Source organism: Hydractinia symbiolongicarpus, chromosome 9 (assembly GCF_029227915.1).
Source record: "Hydractinia symbiolongicarpus strain clone_291-10 chromosome 9, HSymV2.1, whole genome shotgun sequence".
Taxonomy (NCBI): Eukaryota; Metazoa; Cnidaria; class Hydrozoa; order Anthoathecata; family Hydractiniidae; genus Hydractinia; species Hydractinia symbiolongicarpus.
Genome location: NC_079883.1, coordinates 22260720 through 22286710, shown reverse-complemented (window position 1 = coordinate 22286710; position 25991 = coordinate 22260720). Strand labels below are relative to the sequence as shown.

The following is a 25991-nucleotide window of genomic DNA, read 5'->3' as shown; positions in this document are numbered from 1 at the left end:
AAACACAGCAAATGTTCTCAAGGTCCAATTTAAGAAAAGTCATCAGTATAAATTTTCAGTGCGATTAACAAGCCATGCTGACAATCAGACAAAGTTGGTATCACTAGATCAGAAATGCAGCCCCAGCGTTTTATGTTATGCAGCTAATTTAGATCCCTGTAAGAGTTACTCCTTCTGCATACATGTAGTTAAAGCTCAAGTTTGTAGTGGTTTAAGTGAATGTCATAAATTACCATTATCTAGACAGCCTAATACTCCTGTAATAAAGTGTGTTCACCATGAGAAATACATACTTGTGAATGGTAGTAAGACAAATGCATATTTTTTTAAATACATTGCTCTGGATGCTAATAATAATAGCACTGTTTTGTGGAGTGGAGAAACCTTCAATAATGTTTTCAATTTATCAGTAGACACAGAAAAGGATGTTTTGATACAAGTGAAGCAATGCTCCGTCTGTCAATGTGGAACTAAAACAACAGTAAAGTGCTTAAAATTAAAGAAAAATCAAACAAGTGAGATTATTGAAAGAAAAAACTTTCCATATGATATTTTAACAGGTATCCTTATAGCAGTAGCGTCTTTGTTCATTGTTATCATTACAAGTTTTAAACTGAAATACATGTATTTAAAGAAGAAACTGAAGCATGCAAATGAGAGGGTTCGACCGCGACCTAAATCACATGATGATGCAAATGTAAATATATATGAAACTATTAATCCATACATGATACCTGCTGATGTAAAACAAAGTATAAATCTTTAAAGTATATTTTTTATTTGTTGTTATTTTGTGATTATGTAATGTGAGCATTTGTGAAGTGAAAATGAGACATATGATATTTATATACAACAGACCTTTCTTATGTGGGATTGTGAAAATTGTCAATTTTTTTTACTTCGCCAAAGTTTATTTTCAGGAATAAAGTAAATAAACATGAAATAGTGCACAAAAAGTGGAAATTTTTACAACAAAAACAAGATACACTTTTAAATATTCAGTGATTTTCTAATAATGTAATCTACAAGATCAGGCAAAACACTTTCCTATATGTTATGAGAAAGATAAATCTGGATTTTAAGGATCCTTGGGGCGTAAATGTTAAAGATTAGGTAAGCCAAATGCTGAACTTGCAGCTTTTACCCCACAAAAATGTCCCTTTTTTAATAAAGGGGTGATGCAGAATCAATTTAACAATTGTGAATATTTAGTTTTGTATTTACCCACCAGTAATAACCAATACCACTATATTTTTTAGTCCTACTGAAACTATTTGGTCTTTTACCCTAAGCGTTGTTGCAGGAATTATTTGTTTAAAGTGAATTTTATAAACCGTCAAGAACTAATAAGAACTAATAAGTTTAAAAAAATAGAAAACCGTAAGTTAATACTTTTATGTATTTTGATAAACAATCTTGGAATTTGTAGGAAGCAGTGATTCTTAATATTCTTTTATTTATGTACAAATAATATTTTTATGTTTTTTTTTAAATGATTGTATATTACTCTTCACAATCTGTTTTTTGTTTGTTTTTGTTTATTTTATTCAGTTTGTTTTAATATATATATATATATATTATATATATAATTGATTTCTGATTTTGTTTTTTCCATTCCAAATTCTCGATATTTTTGTCTTACTGAGAGATTTTGCACATTGAAAAAATAATATCCTTAATTAGCAGGTGGTCAATGATTGTAAAAATATCACATTAATTATTTATGATTAGATTATATGTAGAATAATTAAATATGACTCACAAAATAAAAGACTGGCTATCTGGATATTTGAAAAGAAATATTTTTCAGTATAAGAATACATAAAATTATTAAAGAATTTGTTTCAGTTAAAGTTTAAAGATATTTATACAGGTTGTTTTAATCGACTGCAGTATATCATAGGGTTAGTAAAATATGAACAAGAAGTGGGCAACTAAAAGGAATTATGGAAATATAGAAAGGTATATGAACTTTGTTTTTTCACACCTGGTAGGATGTTTTTTTTTATTGATCAGTAAAAATTTTTAATTGAAAAAAAAAACAAGGTTATCCCAATCCAAAATATTGACAAACGTCATCAATAAATTTAATTGATGAAATGGTGATGTTTTTTTTCCACTTAATCTGCTTTTTAGTCTTTATTTAATAAAAAATAATTTGATAAACCTTCAGATAATCAAGGGATTTAATGAAAACTGATATATTAGAACAAATTATAACAAGCTTTCAAAGAAAACCCTAGTTACAATTCCTTACCCTCTGTACCAAAAAACCCATTCATAAGGCTATTTTAAATATGTAAGCATTTGTATATATTTCAGTATTTTTACACCATTTGGATGTCAAAGTTTATTGCGTTGGTTACATTCTTCTTCCTGAAGTATCCACTATGAATCCTAAGAGAGACGTATTCTGCTTTCCTGTCAGATTGCCAAAGACCATTAGATTAGTGTCAGTTTCTGGGCATTCTCAGGCTTCCTTTTGAAAATTAATATCATCTAGTAATTTAAAATATAACAAGAAAGAAAAAGATGCTGTGAAATAGAAATTTACTCCTTTGGTTACCATTGACTTTTTTATATATTTAATACGTTATACTAGTTAAAAATGTGATCAAATTATCTATTATGCCAGGGATTTACCAATAAAAAATCTTGTTGTGGAACTTAGATGAAAGAGGCTAACTGCATCTTCACACGCTGAAGTTGAAGAACACCATGTTTATGTAACAATTTATAACAATGGTATCCCTCAAACTTTAGAGTAATCAGATGTTAGAGGACGTTGTTTATTTAAAGCCACAATATTATTACATTTACAACTCACAAGATGACCAGAATTTAAATAGCGTGTTTTCTTATTTTAAATCTATTTGTTTCTTTTAATGGATTTCATGTAAACATACACACGTATCATTTGACGTTAAGCAGGTCTTTAGGCGCTTGAAATTTGTTCACGTAATTATGCAAGCATAAAATTCTACATAATAAAGTATAGGTCATCTCATAATAAAATGTATTGGTTAATTTGTTGAATTTTTTTGTAATCTAGAAATAATTGTTGAGTAAATTGAGAAGTTGTTGTGAGGAGAAATATTTTACAGTGTATATACATGTAAGGTTATTACATTTCAGTCGTTCAGGTGATATTGTCCAGATGATATCAACCAGATAAGCTTAGAGTCTATAGGTTGATTATCTATACTTTATCTAGATTTTTTTTCTCTCATCTTGTCATTGAATTAATTTTTGTTATATTGTGTATATACTAACTGTTTTGCCTTCAAAGTAAAATTAAGGCATGTGAAATTTGGATATTGTCTTGCAAAAAATTTTTGTGAATGCTTTGATAGTGAATCAGAAATGTTGTTTGTTAAAGTTTGTGAGGCTTCAAATTTTTTTAGTAAGTTAATTTTGTTTTCATTTCGTAAAAGAACTTTTTAACCACATGTTATAATTTGATATTTTTACTTTGCTGCTTCACCTTTTACACAGATTGTATGTGCATACAGAATAATGATAACCTATAGCTATTTTTAACCCTTCTTCCTTCAGTATCAAGTGTGACAACATTTGCAACATATTTCCAATTCTTTAGTTTTACTCATGTTTGTTTTAGGGTGTTATTATTGCTTGATAGACCAACCAACAACATCATACTTATTTTACGTTGTTTTAAGCTTGATTTCCAATGAAGTTTTAATTTAATCACTAAATTAACCATATACTTTGTCACCTATATAATATTGCTAACCTAAATTCTGTGTAGACCTTAAGTCAAAAGGCAATGTAGCCATTGCAGGTTTTTGATAAACTTGGAGGGAAATAAAACTCATTGTAATTATGGAACTAAAATATGCATTTATGAATTTTATTCATTAAAAAGAATTAATCATACTTGCATAGCTTGTTCATGGGTGCTTACAACATTACAGATACTGTCAGAGTATGTGAAATTGTAGCGTTTAAACAATAAACTTTAGCCTCTAGGGAATTTATTAAAAAACTTGAAATATTCATGATTTTTGCAATCTTTCATAATTAAACAAGATTTTTGTCCACCTGCTGTTGCAACATGGAGGGAGAATTTTTTTTCCATATAGTCTTCTTTTTTGATATCTTTAAATTTAGTTACCAAGAGATATGACTAATAGATAGTATTTCAGTATTTTGGACTTCTTTGAACCCAATTGGGGTAGTGTCCAAGTGTTAAGGGCACAGGTAAAACAAAAAAGAAATAACAATTAGTACGTATTGTAATTTTTTTTGACAATGAATGAAAAATTTCAAATTTAAAACTGGTAATATTTGTAATTTAGGAAACTAACACAATTTTTATTTTGTGTTAAAATTTATAATAACTTATTTTTTTGTTTGTTTCACGATTTGAAATAGAAAACCATTTTGTCTGTAAATGAGATTGTGGGCCATGGCCGGAAGAATGATCATATTATAAACTGGGATGATAGGAATACCGTAGCCTAAGAATCCGGTTGGACAATGAGAAACGTAAAAATAAACCAGAAATACTTACATCAATAGTATTTCAAACATTTATTAAAAGTGAATGATAGATGTAATGGAAAGCGAAATTTTTTGAAAAAGAAAAGATTGTAATCAATTTATTTTTTCATCCAGGTTTGCAAAAAGTTAATTACTTTACTTAGTGATCTGATTGGTTAATTTTAATCTGTATAAAGCTGTCATCGATTTGCAATGATGATTGTCATTGCAAATCGATGACAGCTGTAAAGTAGCCTATAGAATAAACCTGCTTGTTCCTAGACTCACTTGTTCATGACATGATAATTATTATATATTTAATGACAATAACTGAACAGACTGAAGGGGTAATAAGTGTCATCTTTTTAGTTAAAATTTGTGTGTGTCGAACAAACAAGTACTAAACAACTGCTATTTAAGTTTTCTTGCTTTCTTCAAAAAAATGTAGAGAAAATTGCAATATTAAGGTAATGCATGATCTCCAGCTCCCCAAAGGGTTTCTTTATTTTTTGAGGGTAAATAAGCTGCGCTAGTAATTAGTCTTCCGTAGGAGAGTAAGTAACCAATAACTAATACTGAAAACTATTTTTTTTAGAATGTCATTTTAGTAGATGCCATATTAGATGTCATATTGCTGTTTTGTTATGGATACTACCCTACCGAACAAATTTGTAAAACTCAGTGCTTTTGATGGCCACTAAAAGAAAGTGTCCATGCGGCTGTGCTTGTTTATATTGGTGCTATTACCGTATGTCTTTATGGCTGTCATCATTGATTCCTACTGCGAGTCTTCAAAATTTCAGGTGGACCAATATTTCCATCTAAACAAAACCATCAATTGCAGTGTGTTTAATTACACAATACAGTTGTGTAATGCAAAATATAGTAATAAATATTGTAGATTTGATCAATGGAAAAAGGATGATATGGAAGAATATCATTGCTCTGTAAACAGCACCAAGTCTTTAATCAAGTGTACATTAAACCTTGATGGCCAAACTAGGCCTGGTCGACTTGTTATAAAGAATAAGACTAACGATTTTCTTGGAAGAAAGGAGAATTTTAGTTCTAAAAAATGTTTTTGTGGTTATAATTTCAAATGGAAAATGAAAGTAGCCAGGCATGATAGAAATTCAGCCATGCTAACGGTGACTCCAGAAGATCCTAAAGATTTTGAGAAAGTTGATTTAAATGGTACGTATGGATTAGACAATACTACATTGCATTCATTCACACAAGTGTGGCAACAGGATAGTAAATCATTACGCTTCTTTCTCAAGAACCTGCAAGTGTGCTCCACTTACGTTGTGCAAACAAAAATTGACAGCAAAATGTGTAAATTGAGACAAGAATATAGTGAGCAATCTATAAAATACACCTTTTTACTACTGTTACCAAGGCGACCCAAAATATATAAATGCATGTATTCTAATAAAGGCGACTTAATGTTTAAAGTTTTAAACAGCGTGGCATTAGATTTTCAGGCCACCTATTCAGTTTTTGTTAACAATGTGCGTGCAAGAAGTGGCAATGTAACAGGTTCAACAGTCGATGTTAAGGGTATGGCTAAATCCATTAAAAATGTATTTGTTAAAGTTTCAACATGTAACCAGTGCCAGTGCGCAAATGCAACAATGGTTTGTACCTATTTTGAAGAAAGAAGTCTTTACTTGTGGTGGATTTTATATGCTGTGACAGGAGTTGCCTGTTTTATTATCTTGGTTGCTATCATTGTTTGTTGTAATTGGAGGAATAAAAAAAGGGAAAATGTGGTTATCAGGCCAAGAAATCAACCTGAAAAAGTAGTATCAAATGCACAATATGTTGGCGAACACATATATGATGAGATTTGCAATGTACCATTGGCTAATATCACACATGAGCAATCGAGTTTTACTAGTATAAGCTAAAAGTTGTAATTAGTTTTCTGTTGTTCATTAAAAATATCTGATACAGTATTTGACGTTTAAGGATGCAGGTTTATCTACTAATTCTATTTTAAAATTTGAAAGTAATACATCCAATATAGATGTATATAGTTGAGGTTTAAGAATACGAAGTTTGCCAAAAAAGCCCGATTTGCAATACAACTAAAAGTCTTCTTCAGCTTCAGCATGATGTATGTTTATATAAGTCTCGCATGAAAATATTACTTCATTAGCTCTTAAAAGTCAGTATCAAAACAAAAGCAGTGTGTTCTTGTTCAACTTTCAAGTTTGAACTTGAATTTAAAGTAAATACAATGCAAGCAGTACCTCAGTCAACGTATTGTTAGCAATTTTACATAGTTAGTAGGTTATTGATACAGATTGGCTGTATATATGTGACGTTTGAATACTATAATTTTATTTTGCTTTTTACATTATGCTTTTGCGATATTTTGTTACATATTATTTTTATTGTGTATATTTTTATGTATTTTTAGTTTTGCCACGCTAATCAGTTTACTATGATTGCTGAACTAGAAAATTTTTAACCCTTTTTTTCAATAGATCTATCCTTTTTTTAATACTGTCTTCTTTAATTAAACTTATCATCTAAAGTTTTCATCCACAATAGATGTAGCAGTTGGACCAATCTGTTTGGAAGCCATCTTATCAAAGAAGAAGGATATTCTACAAACACATTTCAATTATCGATTCCTGCGTATGATATATATCTATGTTTTATCGCCTACTCGTTTTTGCGTAGTAGAAAAAAAATTAACAGCCCCCTATTTTATCCAACTCCCCTAAGAGGTGGTTAATAGGGTAATTATTGTATGCTAATAAAAAAATTATTGATTCAGCAGATAGAGAAATTTTAAAAATGTTGGAGATTTATGATTTTAACGAATGGTTATTATAAATAGCATCCTTTGTCAGACATTTTGTCATATATTTATTGATTTATTGGAATCTTGTATTAAAACACAATAAAAAAGTTGATGAAATATGATCAGCTGTTGAGTATGTTTACACTTTCCGTTGTTTATGTAAACATTTGGTTTACTCTTTCAGTGTGTTTTAATAATTATTTCAGTTTCTTTCATTATGCTTTCATTTCCAATGGTTTCCTTTCAAGCTATGTTTTGTGAATGAAAATAGCCATTATATTATTCCGCTGGACTATTATAGAGTTTATTCTTTGTTTTTAATGGATAGTTTAAAGCCAGACACATCAAAGATCGACTTTTTATGTCTATTACTTAACATTTATTTTTATTCTTTATAAGTGAATATACAAACTGTTATTTAAACGTCATCCACAAAACTTATGTAGTTAATTTTAGTGAACTTATATGAGTGTTGATGGTTTTTTTATGGATAATTTTTGAGGTGATATTATAAAAGAAGGAAGCAAAGGTTGCAATTTCTTTCTGTTTTATATCTCCTTCTAATTGAGTTAATTGCATTTCATTGCATCATGATTGGTCGATATATCATAGGAAGGGAGTTACCTATATGTCTGTTATAGGTCCCACGCTTCCTGCACGTGTTTTATTATTCTTTAGCTACATTGATATTTTCTTTCACTAATTTCTCCAACACATTATTCATATTATTACAGAATATTAGAGTGTAATACATCATCACATCAATTTGTTTTCGTTGTAGATACTGTTTAATTGGTTTTGCGTGTTCGAGTGTTTTCAGTTTCAAACGCCCACGTTGTGGTGTAGAGCCACGTGGGTATATTCTATTCTACCTGTATTTAGTATTTATTTTGGTGTCGAAAAAGCTAGTGATGTCTTGCGAACATTGCTCAACATTATTCCTTTCATATTATTTATCTTTTAGATGAAAATTTTTCACGTGAAAGAAAACAGAAACAATGCTTATTTTAACACTGTTGACCATATTAGTTGATATTTTCTTTGTTCAAAGCACTTCAGCACAGTACGGAGAGATACGCCAACCTGAATGTTCGCTGTCATCTGAAGGCAAAATCGTTAATTATGCCATCAAATCGAACGTTACATTTCCATTTTCAATTCTCAACTATTCCTTGCAGTTATGCAAAGGACATACTTGTTTAAGTATGAAACATTTCAAAGTATATAGACACACGCGTTGCCGTTTTGTTGATAGAAAGTTACATTGTCCTGTCCCGGTTTTTGGCAATGTATATATAATACGATTGAAAGGAGGAAATAGTTCTTATAATTTTACCACCAAGCCGACATTTCTACCAAGTAATTGTTCGTGCGATATAAAATCGGTCAGACCAGAAATTCACTTTAATCAAGAAACTCGAAAGTTGTCTTATCGTTATAATTTAAAAAAATTTGTCGTTAACCAATTAAAATTGAAGTCCAGAATTTTATACAAGGAGATTGGTCAAAATACAACATCTTTTTTAACTGTCACACATTGTTTGAATGGAGCGCCGTTACAAAGAGGAAAAACTGATTGGGAGTGTCAGTTAAAATTAAACCCGTGCAAACAGTATACTGTCTGTGTGGAAACAAAAGTTGATTCTTGTGAAAGAGATTTAAGATGTTTTGATATTAAGTCACATGGTCCCACAGAGTTGATAACCGAAGCCATAAGACCAAATATTACGAGATGTAGCACGGAAGATTATAATCTGTTTGTTTCTCTGATAAAAGGCGCTCACAAAAATATAACTTATTATGTCGAAGTGTCTGAAATGATAAGAACTGATGCGGTTTTATATAATGGTACCATGTCGAATGAAACTATAAAGTTGACTAACTCAATTCGAAGACCGGTTCACCTTGCCATCAAAAGTTGTCAGGACTGTTATTGTAGTGCGCCGGTTACGGCAATATGTGAACCAATCAAAATAGGTGAACAGAAAGATTCAATTGAGCGTAAAAAGTCGATAATTTTAGTTGTGAGTGTCGCGCCAATAGCATTTATTGTGGTTCTGTTGTCTATGGTGTACATCTATCGACATTTTCGGCATAAACAGGTCAAAAATGACGAATACACGGTGACAGTGTCGAATGGCGTCGTAGATGAAAACGTTATAATGGACGAGGTTCGCTATGTAAAACCTGTGGTGTCGTACGCCGATGTTTATGATGACAATGAGGAGGAAGTGTACAATAAGATTATACCGATCGAATCACAACAGTAAGATTTCTGGATATCTTTTGTAGTTGAAATCCACAGTATGAGGCTATTTATATGGAAGCCGAAACAGCCTGGTTGCAGGGCCAGCCCGTTTGCCGTGATCTCGCCTAAACGCTATTTTTAAAGAAATTTAAAATTTCTCTAAAAGACTTTATGGCTGGCTGGCCTGCTTGCTCCCCTCTCCCCTATTTTACCCGAGTTCATGGCAAGTGGGCTGGATAAATCCCCATATAAGCAGTAACAACACGGGCTGGTCCTAGGCGAGATGGTTTATTATAATCACGTAATTATATTCTTTTGTTTTGACACTAATTTTTTTTGTTCTGTATTATTTAATGTTTTCATTGTTCAAAGCCAGCCCGCCTAACCGAGGTAGTCTTTCTTTTGCATATAAACACAAGTTAAAAGCCAGCCCGGCAAGTGAGCCAGCTTGATTTGTCAAGCCAGCCCGCCACCATATAAACGGCACCTAAGGTGGTTATCTCTTCAATAAAACAGCGATGCAGGATGTATCCTTGTGTACTGCTGTGGGATCCTAGGGTATTTTTTATCTCCCCAAGGGTATTTTTTATCTCCCAAATAATATAAACTGATTATAAAAGATAAACTATAATCGAAGCTGGAGTTGGTTGATTGTTAACTAATGATTGTATGTCCAAGGCTCCTAAAAACACCTATTTTACCTATTTCCGGTCTAATCGAAAATTTTGATAAGCTTCTACGTTTAAAGCGGCCAGTGATGAAATTTCCTAAAATGAATAAAAATTAAGGGATTTCTAGCGCGTAGTTTTGTTATAAATATTTTCAAAATATATATATATTTTTGAAGGTATATATATATTTTTTTAATTTTTATAGTTGTTTTATTATTTTATTTTCTATTTTTTCTATTGCTTATAATTTTTTTTAGGGTCTAGAGAATTTTTTTATTTTCGTTATATTCTGTTGCGCTGCGTCGCTAAACTGAATGAAAATGGAGAAAAATATAGTTATGAAGGTGAAATGTTTCTTTAGGAATGTAAAAAATTAAAATTGGTACTAGAATTAAAGTAGTGATTTTAAAAATAAGTTTTTAACCGCCGTTTATTTTAACAGTGTAACATTACATTTCTAGACAATCCTAAATTTATATTGATAGACACCTACGACTTTCAAAAACAATGTGTTACACCTGTTCTTATTAAAGCAGCTACGTAAAGATGGAAAATAATTTCTAGATAAGGTAAAGGCATCGAAAACTTGTATTTTAATTTATGTGTACAAATGTTTCTCCCTTTTTTTTAAACATACAAATACTAAAAAAAACTTTTTTTTGAATTTGAATCAGTTTTCCGGCAATCTATAATTTTTATCTTCCCCTGAGAAAAAAACGCCCATGGTAGATTTGTTTAATTAAACCCCTAATAATTTATATCTTATTTATGTACGCCTTTTTTGAGTTTCTTTGTTAATTAGTGTAAAAAAATAGAGTAAGTGTAAATATACCTTTAAATACCTTTTTGTTATATATTAAAATGTATTATATATATATTTTTTCTTTTAAACGGAATTACGGAGGATCTTCAAGTTAAAAAAAACATGATTCGAGACTTATTTGTATTGAGAATTTTGAGAAAAACTTCGAATTGTGTGGAAAGATTTTTTAAAACTCTTTTTTAGCTATATCGTTGTATAGCTGACATATCTTTTTATAAAAATGCATGCTTTATATATTGTGCACGTAAAAATAAGATATAATATTTTTATAAATAAGAACACAGTAATATAGATTGTAGATTCGTATGACAGCGTGAATAGAAATACAAAATACGTATAAACTTTTGGATCATAACCTCACTCCCCATCTTCTGATTGGATAAATTAAAATTTTAACTTCAGCCCGAGTTGTTAAGGAGTGCTAAGCGTGTTATTTAAACATGATTTTATCTTCACACTTTATGTTATGTTATTTCGTGTTACAAAAAACAATTTTTTTAACGTTATTATACAGGCTCCGTTCTCGTCCCCAGGGCTCTCTAAGGTAAACCTCTCAAAAAAAAATTGAGACAGCTTGTTCGAAGAGGGAGGAATATTGGGAATAGAAAGCTTGAATGATTACGATGTAAATGTCAAAATTAAGAGAAAGACGGATCTTGTGTCCATACTTTTTTGTCCTTCAGTAAGAATTATGTTCGCTAAAAAACCAGTCCTATTTACAGGAGTGTTTATTAGCGTACTGCGTATATGTGTTCCTGTAGCATAGTCATGAGACAAACATTGAAAAAAGTTAATAGTTTCAGCTCTCATGAATCATCGTAGTTTTAAAATTAAATATACCAGCTTGATTTTATTCGAAGTAGGGTGACTTGGACTAACATGTCTTGGTTGTTTACAACGATGCAGGTATCTTCGCCCCAGGGTCTTTGAGCGCGGTTGCAGGTTCTAAGTAGAAGGGACTTTTTGAGATTTGTGTCTAATTTATCATCGGACACTGTTTTGAGCACGTTTCTGCATCAGTATTAAATCCTGGACCCTCGGACCTTGCACCATGTTCTAATTCCTACATTTAGAATCTCCTTAGATTTAGCAAGTCTCATATAGAATACTTATTTCCATCCGTCTGAAGCGCATGCTAACATCTGTTACATTTGGATGTAAATTTTAATCTTTTTATGCCGAACTTGTTACCAGGTTTTTTACCTAGAGTTGTTATCATGGGACGGTAATCATCAAGTTCATCATAAAGGTCAAAATTCTCTGGAAAACGAGGTTGATTCTATGCGCGTCCATGGGAATTTAAAGATTGTTTTAGAAGGGGCAATTTAGAATCCCAGTAGTTTTGGATATTCAAAGAAATATCCTTTTTTTATTGACAGGAATTTAATTGGGTAAGAATGACTAATTGTTTTAATTTTATTGGCCAATGGGTTTGAATATGGAGTTGTGACTGTAATTGAAACATTTTTTAAACATTTACAAATTTAGACAAATATTCTCTGCATGAATACAACAATAAAAAAAAACTTGGAACTGGATCTTGGCGTTTACTTTGTTTATGCTTGTCTTGTGAACATGTGTTTTCTCAGGATTTGAATCACACCACCCTCCCACGTCAACCATCACAAATTCTCGTGATCACCTTAAGATAATTTTTCACATACCTCTTTCGCTTTTTCAAAAAACAAGCGAAACAAAGAAGCGTGGGAGAAGAAAAGCAACTTCGTTCCTAGTATTGCTCCATTCTTGTTTTCAGAACCTATACTTAGAGCTGTTATCAAGTGAGAAACACATCAAAGAAGTGTGGAAGAAAACAAGCGACTTCGTTCTGAGGCTTTGTTTAATCTTCGTTCCAAGGGTTTATTGCCGTGAGCTTAACCCTTGTTCTTTTTCGTGTCTCTATGTACTGAGAAAGTTTGAATTAATTTGCAAAAAAAAAAAAAAAATGAAAAAAATAAATTTAGTGGTCTTTGTACTGGGTGTCGCTTTTACTCTCTTTTCAAGAAGACAAAATCGTATGTCATTGTTTCTATAATAAAGGGTTAACTCGGCAGGTGTATAGTAATGTGTTCGCAAGTCCAAGAAAGCAATTTGAAATTTCACATTATAGAAAGTAACAAAATGATATCACTATTGTTTTAAAGTAAAACAGACCACGTGTTAATTAATCTCTTACAGTACTTAAACCTGGGTGTTTCTTCCTCTTCCTCTTATCTCCTAATCCCCTTTTCCACCCTCTTATTCCCGTAGTTTCTCTTCCCTATTATGCGGTTTCGCCGCCATCTTATGTGGTTAATCATGCGGATTTACACGTTGAAATTACATACTTCATAATCTGACCCCTTACCTAAACTTCGACATACACTTTGACAGAACACAGACATTAAAATGAATGCTTAAAAAGGTTGCGGATAGAGTCCCTCTCTCAACACAGTTTTAATGTATTAAAGGCAAGAGAGTTAGGTAAATGTCTATCTATAAAAGTAACCATGTTTGTTGAGAGAATAAAGAATCGTTAGATATATAGCAGTTTTGTTTTTTATTAGCAACATGAAGCTCAAATCTTTCTAAAAACGATTAACTTATAAATTACAGTCAGCCCAGGCAAAAGCTAAGCCACCCTCCTCCCCAGTTTTTACCTTTTTCTTATAATCGAAAAGGCAAAAAAACCTGAAGACGAGGGTGCAGCTGAGCAAAGCGCATAGCTAAATTTTAAAGTTTCACTTTGAAGAAAGAGAAAGGCTGATTGTTAAAATGTTGTCCATACTTATCTTGTAATGATGATGATGATGACGACGTATCAGGAAATTAGCGTTGTTAAGCAGCCGTTGGTTTGTCTTTGGAAATCAATGTTGTCAAACAACCATTGTTAAGAAAACACATTTCATAAGCATTCATGGAAGTCATTGCTTGTTCCCACACCCTAACACGCCTCAATTCCAAGGATTAAAATTATGTAACCAAGGTTCGATTATGCACCTGGATACACAATTTTAACACTTGGATAATCAAGATTTATTCTCAATGATCAAAATTCTTTTTAACTTTATTCCTAAATATCTAACTTTTAAGTAACTACATAATTTATTCTTTAACGTTGCTTCTGTTTTAAGCGTGCGAGAATTTTATTACTTGCTATCAACTCGTTTTGAAATATCCATCTTGCTTTTTGATACTAATAAATGCGCGCGAAACTGTATGCAGGTTTTTTATAGAGAGGAAAACAATGTTAAATGTACAAAATTAGAAATGCTATTATTGTTTTGGATGGTCTACGAAAGGATCTTTTTTATGATTTTTATGTACGCTCTTTGTCAAAATTTTATTAGAAAAGTGAGGTTGGTTTTTAACTAAACTTCTTTTTTTACAAGAAATACGAGGCTAAGATTTCCTAAATATTAAGAATCATTTAAGAAACAATTGGAGGTTAAGTTAGGCAAAAAGTAAACAGTTTTGTGAAAGGAAGTTTAGCATTAATCAAAAATACAAAAAGTTATACGTTGTAAGGTTCAGCAGATATTGCGTGGCTGGTGATGTGAAGGATATTTTGATCGCAGTCTCCCTCATCTACATCCATTTTTTCAATAAGCTATCATCTTTTTCTTTAACTACAAAATGAACACCACAAAAACGTTCCCCGTGGGAAATTTAAGAGACTGTTTTTAAGAAACATTTATAAGAAACATTTAGGCTGAGAAATGAAAATATTAAGTAACAGTCAGGTTTCATACAAATTTCGAAAAGACGTGTAACATCTTCAAGAAATATCAGAAAAAGTAATTTTCGAAATATTGTCAAAATGTCAGAAAAATTTAGAAAATGTCAGAAAAGTGTCATGAGTTTTAGGGTTTAAATTGTCAATCAGAACTTTCAAAATATTAAATACACACCATACAATTTTTTATTTTCATAAGAACTTTAAAGCCGAGATGCTGCAAAAAGTTTAGAACGTACTCAAAATGATTTAACTACAACATCATTTAATTCTTTTATTCCTAAAAATATCATTCATCATCCAACTGCGTTTTTTTCATATCGTATAGAAACGCTACAGGCCCTGTCATCATCCATAGATCTGACTATATATCCTTCTCGTTCTTGGAAGAACACATATAGGAACATTTGAGGCTGCCAAATAAAAAAATAAACACATCTAGCAATTATCATTTCGAGAAAATAAAAATCTATTTTTTTTTTAGTCCTCATTTTATGAGTAGACTAAGTTCGAAGTTTATGCGCTATCAGCAATATCAAGTCTGCTAACACCTTAGAATATTTCTAAAACAATTGAATTTTCTTAGAATTGATGACAACTATAAAGAAAAGAACAAATAAACATGGGATGGTCATTCTTTCCTCATTAAAATGCTTACGTAGGAAAACAATACATCACGCGCTCTACTGTTTCTCGTGGCTATATAACTAGCAATTCTGCACGTGTACAAGATACACGAAATACACGTTGCATCAATTTTAAAGGTACTTTCTTATTTATTATTTATTTATTTATTTATTTATTTTGTAAATTTTATCGCATAAGTTACTTGCACCAGGTAGGGAAAAGTTAACCAAACGTCAACCCAGTGTCACAGGACTCAAAAAGCAAAAATCGTTTCAAAAATGCAAAGTGTAGTGTCTACACTAGGGGCTGCCACAGTTAGGGTCGAGGACGAAAAATTTTATAAAATCATCCAAAAATAATGCAATTATAAATTTCATTGTTGGTTGTGGTGCCGTCGATGCCAGGGCACTTAGGCCCCTGTCCCCTATTTTTTTTGTTAAGATTTGAAACGTTTGTAGTTATTTGCAAATATCGAAATATTTTTGTTTATTTCTGCATAATTTTTGGCATGAAAAAGTGCCTTAAATCAAATAATTTAAGATCATATTTGAGGGCGTGATATCCAATTTTTCTTTTGCTCTATTCCATGGTTGGCGTTATTTTGTGCGCCCTTTACTTCGAGAAACGTTTGGGTAGAGGGGAGAAGGAGTTGCCCAGTGTCTAAGTCCAATGCATAAATTCCAATTCTATTTCATCAACAAAGTTGGAGTTTTCAAGTGCGATAGGTTAACAAACAAAAAGATTGATGAAAAACTTTTTAAACGTATTTGGATTTCATTTCGTTACTTTTAGTATAAAATGAAGGGATAAAATACGTAGCTACGGCTAATGAAGCTAACATCTTCCTGCTTCTGCCTTTTTTTAACTACTAAAGCTAAACCCAATGAGGTTTCTTAAACCTCCTTGCTGACCCTAAGTATATGCAATCACACATTTCTAGATATACATGTCTCTACATTATATCAGGTTTAGTTTTGTATTTATTTTTGGCAAAAAAAAAATATAAATTCTTTAACGGTGAAATAACAATAATAGCAATAATAATAAGAAAAAAAGAAAAACTTTTGTTTATGTGAAAAAATACCAAACTCATTCCCAGGTCGTCTTTTTTTGTCTAGTTTTGGACGACAAGAAATTCCTGAGAAAAAAGGATTGAGTTATTCACGTTTAGTTAGAGCAAAGTAAATAGATAAATAAATAAAAAGACCTCGTAATCAATATTATATTCGGAATTTTCCGCTTTATTTGGTAACAATTTAAAAAGTGGTACCATTCCTGAAGTTTTAAAATTACTATTTAGTTATTCACCAACGTAAAAGGTTTTGACTTAGTGGTGATTAAGCTTTCGTTGAGATTCTAATGTGACATCACTGTGGAAGTTGAACCCTCTTTTAATACTAACATAAGACATCCATAAACTTTGTTTCTTCCATTATAACGCTATTTTTAAATAAAGCTAGCTCATTAATGTTTTTTTTTACTGCATGGAATCTAGAACTTTCACTCACAAATACAACCACTTCATACCCAGTAGTCGTATGTAGATATTATTTTTTTTAAACACGTTTTAATTATAGCCTGGTGAGGGTCTAGTTTTAAAAGTACACTTTTAACTTAGTTTATTGAAGATTTTTTATTTAAATTGAGTTTTTGTGAGAAATTGAGGTTTTGCCTGCTTGAAAAATGTGCATATATATTTGACACTAATTGCATCCACGTTTTAAAACTATGTTCTTTCATTTTTGTTTTGTTTTTGTTTTTGAAACAGAGAAATACTAATCGTAAATTTAGAAAATTCTCTCTTTTTTTCTGTGAAGTTTTGCACAGCAAAATAATTTTTTCGTCTTGATTTTAAGAAATATTGAATTTTTTATGTAGACAAATGTTTGTGGAACGTTATAAAATCAACAAAAACACTTCACTGTCTGACTCGCGCCATTATGTTCTTTTGACAGCATTATAACTGATTATATTTAAACACAACTTTGTCCCCAGTACCCTGTTTTGCTTTTTTATATTCATATTTATATTTTTTATTTATTAAAGCTGGATTGCCACCCTCGTTTTCAGGGTTTTTGCCTTTTGGTATAACTGTAGTCAGAAAGGAAACAATCTGGGAACGAGGGTGCTGGATTACAAAACAATAAAAAATAAACATAATATATGCTATTAATATTTCGAAGTTAAACAAACACCACCAAAATAGAATGACGTCATAGCTACGACATGTCGACGTTGCACTAACGACATAATGACTTCTTACTAATAACACGAGGCCATTTGCTGACGATGTATTTATAATAGTGACTGGTTAATTTCAAAGAGGGGTCGTTGTATTTGGTGATGCATTTTTGATTGGATTTGTGTCGGAAGATGTCAGGAGAGTATCTTTCAAAACAAAATTAAAAGGTATTGAAAACATAAGACATTACATCCTAGGACCGATTGGCCTGCAGGCGAGGTTGGATTCTTTTTATATATCCAGCAGCGTATCGGTGGTGACAGGCAATTCGCCCTGGAAACAAAGTTGTTAACATTATTTACAGGTTTTATGACTTGTCTCTATACGTATCTACGTTCTATTTTTTATTTTCTCAACTGTGGTTACGAACATCGCCAAGCTAACATGCACTACCCCAAATAAGAACGTTCATATTTCATGTAATATTAAACTAAAATTGAAACTGGTTTGTCCAAATGACGTCTTAATGTTGTCATAAAACTCTGATTTAAAGTGTTCTTAAGGGTCATGGTATGATCGGACAACTTAGGGAACCTTAAACTTTATCCGCATCTATTTTATTTCACTGTTTATCTATCTGTAGAGTATGGCGCAAGGAATTTGAGGATTTTCTGTATTTGTTAATATTAACCACACATATATACAGCGAATAGAAGAGAGACTATGTTTGTATGCGGTGGTGAGATGCGCTTCTGCAGAATTTTAAAGCGGCACTAACCCTTTTTTTTGCCATCCAAACAGTTGCATTATTCACATCGTGTTTTTATGTATATAAGTTCTCTTTATCATTTCTTGAAAATATGGACCTTATGAACCCTATTCAGGCCGGCGGAAAGTTAGCCAGACGTTCCGTTAGATTATCTAACAGGCTAAAAACTAGTAGCTATACGATTTACCAGACATGTCTAAATAATCTTAATATTCTTAAGAAAAAACGAAAGCGCTATCAAAAGTTAGAACTCTCTCACTGCAGCACGACGTAAACCGTCTACGACACACCTAACCATCACCTTTTTCGCAATAAGCTCAGTTTTTTAATATATTCTATCTTTTTCAGGAATATAAACAAACAGAATAATGGTTCTGACTTGGTGTATACTGATCCTGACATTAATAGATTTTTCAAGTGGTATAAAGAAAAACAAAAATGACCCTATGTGTATATACACCTATGGCGAAAAATTCATCGCTTACAACAGCAACAGAACCTATATAAATGAGTCATACATGGATTTTAACCACACGCTGGAGTTTTGTCAAGATTACACGTGTTACACCCGATTTATTGCAAAAAGCTTTGTTCAGTGTTTTTTGAGAGAGAAAAAATTCTGGTGCCCATTAAAAACTTTTGGTAGCAATTATTTGATTCGATTGAAAAGAAAAAGATCTACAGGCGAAAGTTTTATAACAAGCCCTAAAATGATGCCGAAAAAATGTCATTGTGATATAGAAACCTTCCGTCCTGTCATGCACATTAATAGAAAGAATCGGAAATTGACATATCGGTATAATTTGACATCATTTGTTATCAACCAATCAAAATTAAGATCTAAGGTTATGCACAAAGAGATTGGTCAGAAAGAATTTGTTACCGTTGATCATTGTTTGAATGGAGCGCCGTTACAAAGAGGAAAAACTGATTGGGAGTGTCAGTTAAAATTAAACCCGTGCAAACTGTATACTGTCTGTGTAGAAACAAAAGTTGATCTTTGTAAAGAAGATTTGAAGTGTATTGATATCAAATCATACGGTCTTACAGAATCGCCATCCGAAGCCATAAAACCGCATAATGTAAAATGCATGCAAAGAAATGGTCATGTCAGCATATTTTGGCGTAATGGAAAAATTTTAAATGCGTCCTATGAATATCGACTAAAGGATAAGAATGGGATAGTTTTATTAGAAGGAAAAACGAATAAAAATAATTTTAACATTTTTCAGACAGGTTCAAAGGGGTTCTCTTTTTACCTGAAAACATGTAAAGATTGTAACTGTCGTGAAAACACGCAACTTTGTACCCAGACTGTTATAACAGGCAAATTTACTTCTGCAAAGAGAGATACGCTGAACATCTCGTTTATTGTTTTGTGTGTTATACTTCTTTTGCTGATTTTATTTATCTTTTATCACTTAAAAAAGAAATGCTGGAAAACTGAAGACATTAATAGTAAAAAAGAATCAGAGGAAGCAAAAGTGTAGCCATTTTAACCATTTATCATGAAACAGACAAAAAAACAAAAACAAACAAACAAACAAACAAACAAACAAACTAACTAATTTGTTATTGTGATATTTTTTGTATTTTTTGTTGTTGTGAGGCGTTGGTAATTGATTTTACAAAGTTAAAATATTTTTTCTTTTTTTTAACTATCTCTTGATAGGCGGTGAAGTTCGCTATATTGGTAAAAAAAGAATTTGAGAAGTTTTTTTCGTAACCTGATCTAGTTAAAAAGCATCCAAAAAAATTTGAGTTTTATTGTTTAAATATTGGTTTACTGAAGAATATTGGAACAGATCCCAATACGGACAAGGTCGATTCTAGCACCTTCTACTGTGGCTAAAAGCGTCGTTGTTGAAAAGGAAAGTGTCCCGGGAACGAGGTTGATTAACATATACGTGTAAGACACTCTCTGGCGCATTTTTTTCATTTAAATATTGTACGGCCAACCTAGTCTCCACGACTAAAGTGCAATCTGGGAACGAGGTTGGGATTTTGAATGCTAATATTTTATGTCTGTTTCAAACTGATATATTGTTCTTCTTCTGTTTCTTCTTTACTTTCTGTGACATCATGATATCTGACTGGATTTCTTAATTTATGCTTTTCATGTCTCTCATTAATTTCTTCAGTCAAATCGAATAAATCTTCTTCATTCATAACTGCTGCATTACTTTCATCTCCGCTTTCTCTGTTTTTACACTTAAACCACAAAATAACAGCTAGAATCAGACCAAGTAAAAACACAACACCCATAACAATAGCAACAATGTCGAGTTTGCTAAGTTTTCCCGCGCTTTGATCCTCAATTTTTGTTCTTAGAGTTGGCAGAAGATCAGTGTGTGTAATGGGATTAGTGTGTGTAATGCGATCAGTGTGTTGTTGTTTTTCACAGTTTTTACCAAAGAATACGGTCTTGCAAGTTTGTGTTTCAATGTAGCTACCATTTTGATATTCTTCACACTCTGAGTTTTTCACCTCAGCACATATTGTATAATAAGTACACTCGTTTTTAATTTCAAGATAGCAACTTTTAACTTCAGTAGTATCACCTGAAATATATCGACCGCACGTCTCAAAGAAATTAGTTTCGTTTGATTTTTTATATTTAATTGAAACTGATTGCTCATCCACAACTTTTGTTGGCATTTTATCTGCCCAACTGAAATGAATTGAAAAACCGGAATCAAGTTCAAGAATACTAAGACGTACATTTAGTGAAAATCCGTCACAAATCCACCTCTGTGCACCGCCGTTAATTGTGTACGAGCTCTGTTTATACTCAATAAATGTTACGTTTTGTCCATCAGCAGAAGCCTTTAGTCGTAATGTATATGGTTCTCCATATCTGAAACTGTATATGGGACATAACACGTGATTTCTGTCTGTGACGTCACAAGTTTCATTTTTATAAGCCTTAAAATTTTCGCAGAAACCAGCTTTACCTTTGCATTTGCAGTAAAAATCATTTAACCCACTGGGACAAGCTTGAAGTATGTAACTGTATTTTCGGGCATCAAACGTAGAATTGGTAAATCGATACGATAACAGACGGCCCTTGTAACGAAAAAAACCCTTCTCTCTTGTGAATTTGATCCCACTCAAAGAAGCAACGATATTGATAGAACCAAGTAAGAAGTACGAAAATAACATCTTGTGTGTATTTAGTCGAAAGTAAATTCTAAAATGGTGGTTTTTAATTTTAACTTTTGTAATTCAGTCTTATAGTTGGCTATGTAATCGAAGTGAGGTCTAAGTTCATTATCTGAGATGCCAGAATTCAAACTGGTTTCTTTGTAGCATCCGTGATTGTATAAGTTTTGTTAATGCCTAATGAAATGGAGAAGAAAAACCAGGGCTCATTAGGCGAATTATACCGGAAATGCTCGTTACGGAAGTTAATCCGTTTATATCATTTATTACAAGTTACGAGAAGGAAAGGTCATAGCCCCTAATTGTTTTCTTTTCTTAAAAAAAATTCAGTGATAGTTAAGGTTTTTAGAACTCGAAGTGATCTCAGTTTGAAACTTTTCCACTTTCTTTATAACGTATTTTTCAGAATGATGGATGCATTTTTAAATGTTTTATTAAGTCAAAATTATTATCCCGCGGTATATAATGCCAAATAAATTGGCAAATAAATTTAGGATGCCTCAATGTAAAAAGTGCAGGAGATGCTGGAAACGAGGTTAATTGTCCTTTAAAAAATTGTTTACTCCAGCTTCCAGATGATTATATTGGTATTTAATTGACTATATATGGCCAAAAAAATACTCTTTAGAGAACAATGAACTTCACCAGCACAAAAAAGCTCTAATGTCTTTTTTGGTGAAATTTTAACAATTCAGAGGCAGCGCAGCATTCCCCATACTGAATCTAAGCATATAAATCTAACCCATGCTATGTTAAACTTGGCTATTGTTAGGGAAAAATGCCTTTATTTTATACCTGATTCCAACTCTGCTTTTCTGCAACACTTCACATTTTTCCATAGAGACATATCTATTTTTTCCATAATGGCAGTATTTTAGCAAAAAAACCCCACAAATTCAATTTTTGTTAATATTCCGGTCCTGATAATTCCATGGCACAATGTTTTTCGCATTGTATATAGATTATATAAAGTACATTCATCAAATTGACAGAATATAAGAATGTAGTTTTTGAGTGATTCATGTTTTAATTTCTTGTCAGTAAAATACCGGTCTGTAAATTACACTTTTTCCAAATTGCTATATCTCCACAACGACTTAATTTTTAGGAAAAAATTATATTTTCAGAATCAGGTTATTAAAATAAAGCTCTGTCCAAAAAAATGGCAAGTTCTGAATACCCCATGTCTCCACGAGCATAGTATTTTTCAGAATCAACTTTTAACAAAACGCTCATCAGGAATATTAATTTAATACGAATAAAGCTGTCAAAACTGTTGTGTTTATAAACTGTCCCTGTTGTGATCCTCTATACGATCCTAAGACAAGTGACAATAGTATGTCACAAAATAATGTAATGCAGGGTTGGTCACGCTACGCTTCGAGAAAGCTTAAAAAATTCGTAAATACTATGTTACGTAATCTTTTAAGATCACATGGCGCACTCCGTAGTCTGAGCGACATTTATAGCCCTACTCGGAATTTTTCTCTACTTTTCTTCAAAACTACAGTCGACGCTCATTATCTCGAACCTCCGTTATCTCGAACTTTCTCTATCTCGAACTTTTTCTTCGGTCCCTTGAGTTCTGTAAGCAATAGTAGGCAAAAAAACGTTCGGTATCTCGAACCTCCGTTATCTCGAACTTTCACTATCTCGAACTTTTGTCTCAGTCCCTTGGACTGATTTACGCTCGTTATCTCGAACTCTTGAAGAGGAATTTTGAAAAAAGAAGACCTTGCACTGCTTGTTTTAAAGTCACAAAATTTTGTAATAAAAAGAAGACATTCCATTGTAAAACAGGTAGATTTTGCAATGTTTTTTTTGTGATTTCCTTTGTCAGAATGCCACCGAAAAGAAAGCTCGTTGTAAAAACTTTGGCAGAAAAATGCCAAGCATTAAAAGAATTGGAAAAAGGTATTCCAAATAAAGATATCGCTAAAAAGTACGGGGTGCCTAAAAACACGATATCAACTTGGCTAGCCAATCAGGAAAAACTTTTTTCTGCTCTCGAAAAATCTTCGAGCAAGAAAATAAAGATCAGAGATGGAAAATTCTCAGAAGTAGATCTTGTCGTGTTCAAATGGTTTGTTTCACAACGAAGCAAAAACATACCAATCGATGGGACTATACTAGAGGAGAAAGCTAAAAGCTATGCACAGGAGCTTGGAGTAGAAGATTTCAAAGCTTCAGACGGTTGGCTTGGTAAATGGAAAAAAGGTAAGAATATTAAATCTCTTTTTTTCGAATTGGTTTTATTTTGATATTAAAATCTTAAAAAGACTAACATAAACTAAATATGTTTCTTGAGTATCTCGATGCACTTTTCCGTTCCAATAAATGTCAAATTGCATGGCACTTGCATGCCTTCACCATTTCCCAAATTAACTGGTTTTCCAGTCACAGTTACTTTGCACGAGCTTAATTCATCAGCTCTGAGGAAATAAAATATTGTTTTAGCAAATTTTCCAGATTTTCCAAGTGGTAAATGTCCAACTATCTTGTTTTCTTTCTTGACACACACAGCATATTTGTCAACGGGATTATTAGGCTCTCCTTCGCATTGTAAAGTCTCCCCATTTTTTGGAGTCCACAATGCTTTATAAACGTGGAACCCCTTAACATGTGAAGCCAATTCAAATTCTTTTATCATTACAACATTGATTAAATTTTGATCAATTATCATTTTTGCAAGATCCATCTTCTCCTTTTTCTCCTGGTTTGCTTTTCCTTGTTGCCATGCACAAGTAATAATGATAATGTTCACAGGGTGTTCACACAAGTATTTTTAAAAACATTCGAATTAAAATTCGAACATTCGTATTCGAAAAAATGCACGAACAGGTTAACAATAAATCTTTTACACAAGTCGGTATTTGTTTTATTTTCTATTTCAGGCACAATGTAACGTTCAAGACGGTCGTTGGTGAAAGCAATTCTGTTCATCCTGATATGATAGCATCTTGGTTTGAAACCACTTTACCAACATTATTAATAACTACAAACTAGAAGATATTTACAATGCCGACGAATTCGGTCTCTTCTACCAATGCTTGCCAAATAAAACGTATCACTACAAATCCGAAAAATGCTCTGGGGGTAAAAATAGCAAAGTCCGAATAACCGGGCTTGCAGCTGCCAATGCTGTCGGAGATAAACTACCAATGTTTGTGATTGGTAAATCGAAGAAACCAAGGTGCTTCAAAAATGTAACATCCCTACCCTGAAGGTACAGAGCGCAGAAGAAGAGTTGGATGGACAGCTCTCTTTTTGAAGAGTGGGTGCGAGAAATCAATGCAATGTTTCTAAAAGAAGGTCGAAAGATAGTCTTGATCATCGATAATTGTCCCGCTCACCCTGATGTCGGTGGACTGTCCAACATTAAATTGATTTTCTTACCTCCAAATACAACTTCTGTGTCACAACCGATGGACCAAGGTGTCATAAGATGTCTTAAGTCTCTTTATCGCCAAAAATTGGTCAACATGATGATTCAAAACCTAGAAAAAGGCAAAGATCTTCCAAAAGTTTCAATTCTGCGTGCTCTTCAAATACTTGTTTCGTCGTGGGACAAAGTGAAGAAAGAAACCATCGTAAATTGCTTCAAGAAATCAAAGATTTCCAAGAAAGCTCAACAGAATGCAACTGATGATATTGATGATCCATTTAAACAACTGGAGAAAGATCTCACACAACTGCGTGCCATTGACGATACCATTATTCCTGCTGATCTCTCGGCCCGTGATGTTGTCGATATTGACCAAGATTTGACCACAATCGAAAATCCCGTGACTGATGAAGAAATCCTTGAGTCGGTACGGCCAAGTACAGATGAGAATGACGAAGAGCATGATGAAAATGCCGATGTCATCGAGGTGTTTGATGAGCCAGTGAGCAAGTCAACAAAATCAGAAATAAACACTGCAGTGGAGACTTTACAAAATGCTTGTCTATTCACTGATGATGGAAATGACATGCAACGCCTCCTGCTTCGCTTTGAAGATTTGTTTCTTAAAAGTGAAATGAAAAACAAGAAGCAAACTAGTATTTTGAGCTTTTTCGATCAAAAATAATGTATGTAATTGTAATCAACAATAAGTATACATGTACGCAAAATGCTGTTTTCTTTATTATCCATTTCCCTTTCTTGACCAAACAGTTCCTTCAAGTACCCTTAATTCAGGTGAATTTTAATTTTAAAAGTTTGCCCACAGATACTTATGACCGAACTTCTGACCCTTGCCCTTTTCTGAAAATTTCAAAAAAATTCGAAAAACTCGTTATCTCGAACTTTTCATGAAATACGCTCGTTATGTCGAACCTGCGCTATCTCGAACGCTCGCTATCTCGAACTTTTCTTTCGGTCCCTTGGGAGTTCGAGATAACGAGCGTCGACTGTATCCCCAGACACATCCCTCAATAAATGTTTCTGCGTATTTGGACTAACTGATTCAATTACCATAATTCCTTTTTTTAACC

The 25991-nt window shown here is 32.4% G+C and overlaps 4 protein-coding genes across 5 annotated transcripts; all 4 read left to right on the top strand.

Annotated features, from left to right (window-relative positions):
- The first annotated feature begins 1824 nt into the window (after positions 1 to 1824).
- On the top strand, positions 1825 to 8077 carry LOC130656253 (uncharacterized). The gene is made up of 2 exons (XM_057459087.1): positions 1825 to 1962; positions 5099 to 8077. The coding sequence occupies exon 2, from the start codon at positions 5217 to 5219 to the stop codon at positions 6411 to 6413; it is 1197 nt and encodes a 398-aa protein (XP_057315070.1). The 5' UTR covers positions 1825 to 1962; positions 5099 to 5216; the 3' UTR covers positions 6414 to 8077.
- LOC130656252 (uncharacterized) lies at positions 8040 to 10684 on the top strand. The gene is made up of 2 exons (XM_057459086.1): positions 8040 to 8174; positions 8283 to 10684. Exon 2 carries the CDS (start codon positions 8317 to 8319, stop codon positions 9586 to 9588), a length of 1272 nt encoding a protein of 423 aa, XP_057315069.1. The 5' UTR covers positions 8040 to 8174; positions 8283 to 8316; the 3' UTR covers positions 9589 to 10684.
- A 4746-nt stretch (positions 10685 to 15430) lies between these two features.
- LOC130657150 (uncharacterized) lies at positions 15431 to 19992 on the top strand. 2 transcript variants are annotated; one of them, XM_057460114.1, is made up of 2 exons: positions 15431 to 15539; positions 18702 to 19992. In XM_057460114.1, the coding sequence occupies exon 2, from the start codon at positions 18722 to 18724 to the stop codon at positions 19841 to 19843; it is 1122 nt and encodes a 373-aa protein (XP_057316097.1). In that variant the 5' UTR covers positions 15431 to 15539; positions 18702 to 18721; the 3' UTR covers positions 19844 to 19992. The 2 variants fall into 2 exon arrangements, with proteins under 2 accessions (XP_057316097.1, XP_057316098.1); XM_057460115.1 differs by lacking the exon at positions 15431 to 15539 and adding an exon at positions 17558 to 17811.
- Positions 19993 to 24265: 4273 nt separating this feature from the next.
- Positions 24266 to 25585, top strand: LOC130657838 (tigger transposable element-derived protein 6-like). The gene is made up of 3 exons (XM_057460834.1): positions 24266 to 24294; positions 24410 to 24478; positions 24742 to 25585. Exons 1-3 carry the CDS (start codon positions 24266 to 24268, stop codon positions 25583 to 25585), a joined length of 942 nt encoding a protein of 313 aa, XP_057316817.1.
- The last annotated feature ends 406 nt before the right edge of the window (positions 25586 to 25991 follow it).

Coding starts and splice junctions, on each gene's coding strand:
- LOC130657150 (XM_057460114.1), top strand. CDS start 18,722: ATGGTTCTGACTTGGTGTATACTGATCCTGACATTAATAGATTTTTCA.
- LOC130657838 (XM_057460834.1), top strand. CDS start 24,266: ATGATAATGTTCACAGGGTGTTCACACAA. Junction 24,295..24,409: donor TTCACAGGGTGTTCACACAA/GTATTTTTAAAA, acceptor TTTCTATTTCAG/GCACAATGTAACGTTCAAGA. Junction 24,479..24,741: donor CCTGATATGATAGCATCTTG/GTTTGAAACCAC, acceptor CCTACCCTGAAG/GTACAGAGCGCAGAAGAAGA.
- LOC130656252 (XM_057459086.1), top strand. CDS start 8,317: ATGCTTATTTTAACACTGTTGACCATATTAGTTGATATTTTCTTTGTT.
- LOC130656253 (XM_057459087.1), top strand. CDS start 5,217: ATGCGGCTGTGCTTGTTTATATTGGTGCTATTACCGTATGTCTTTATG.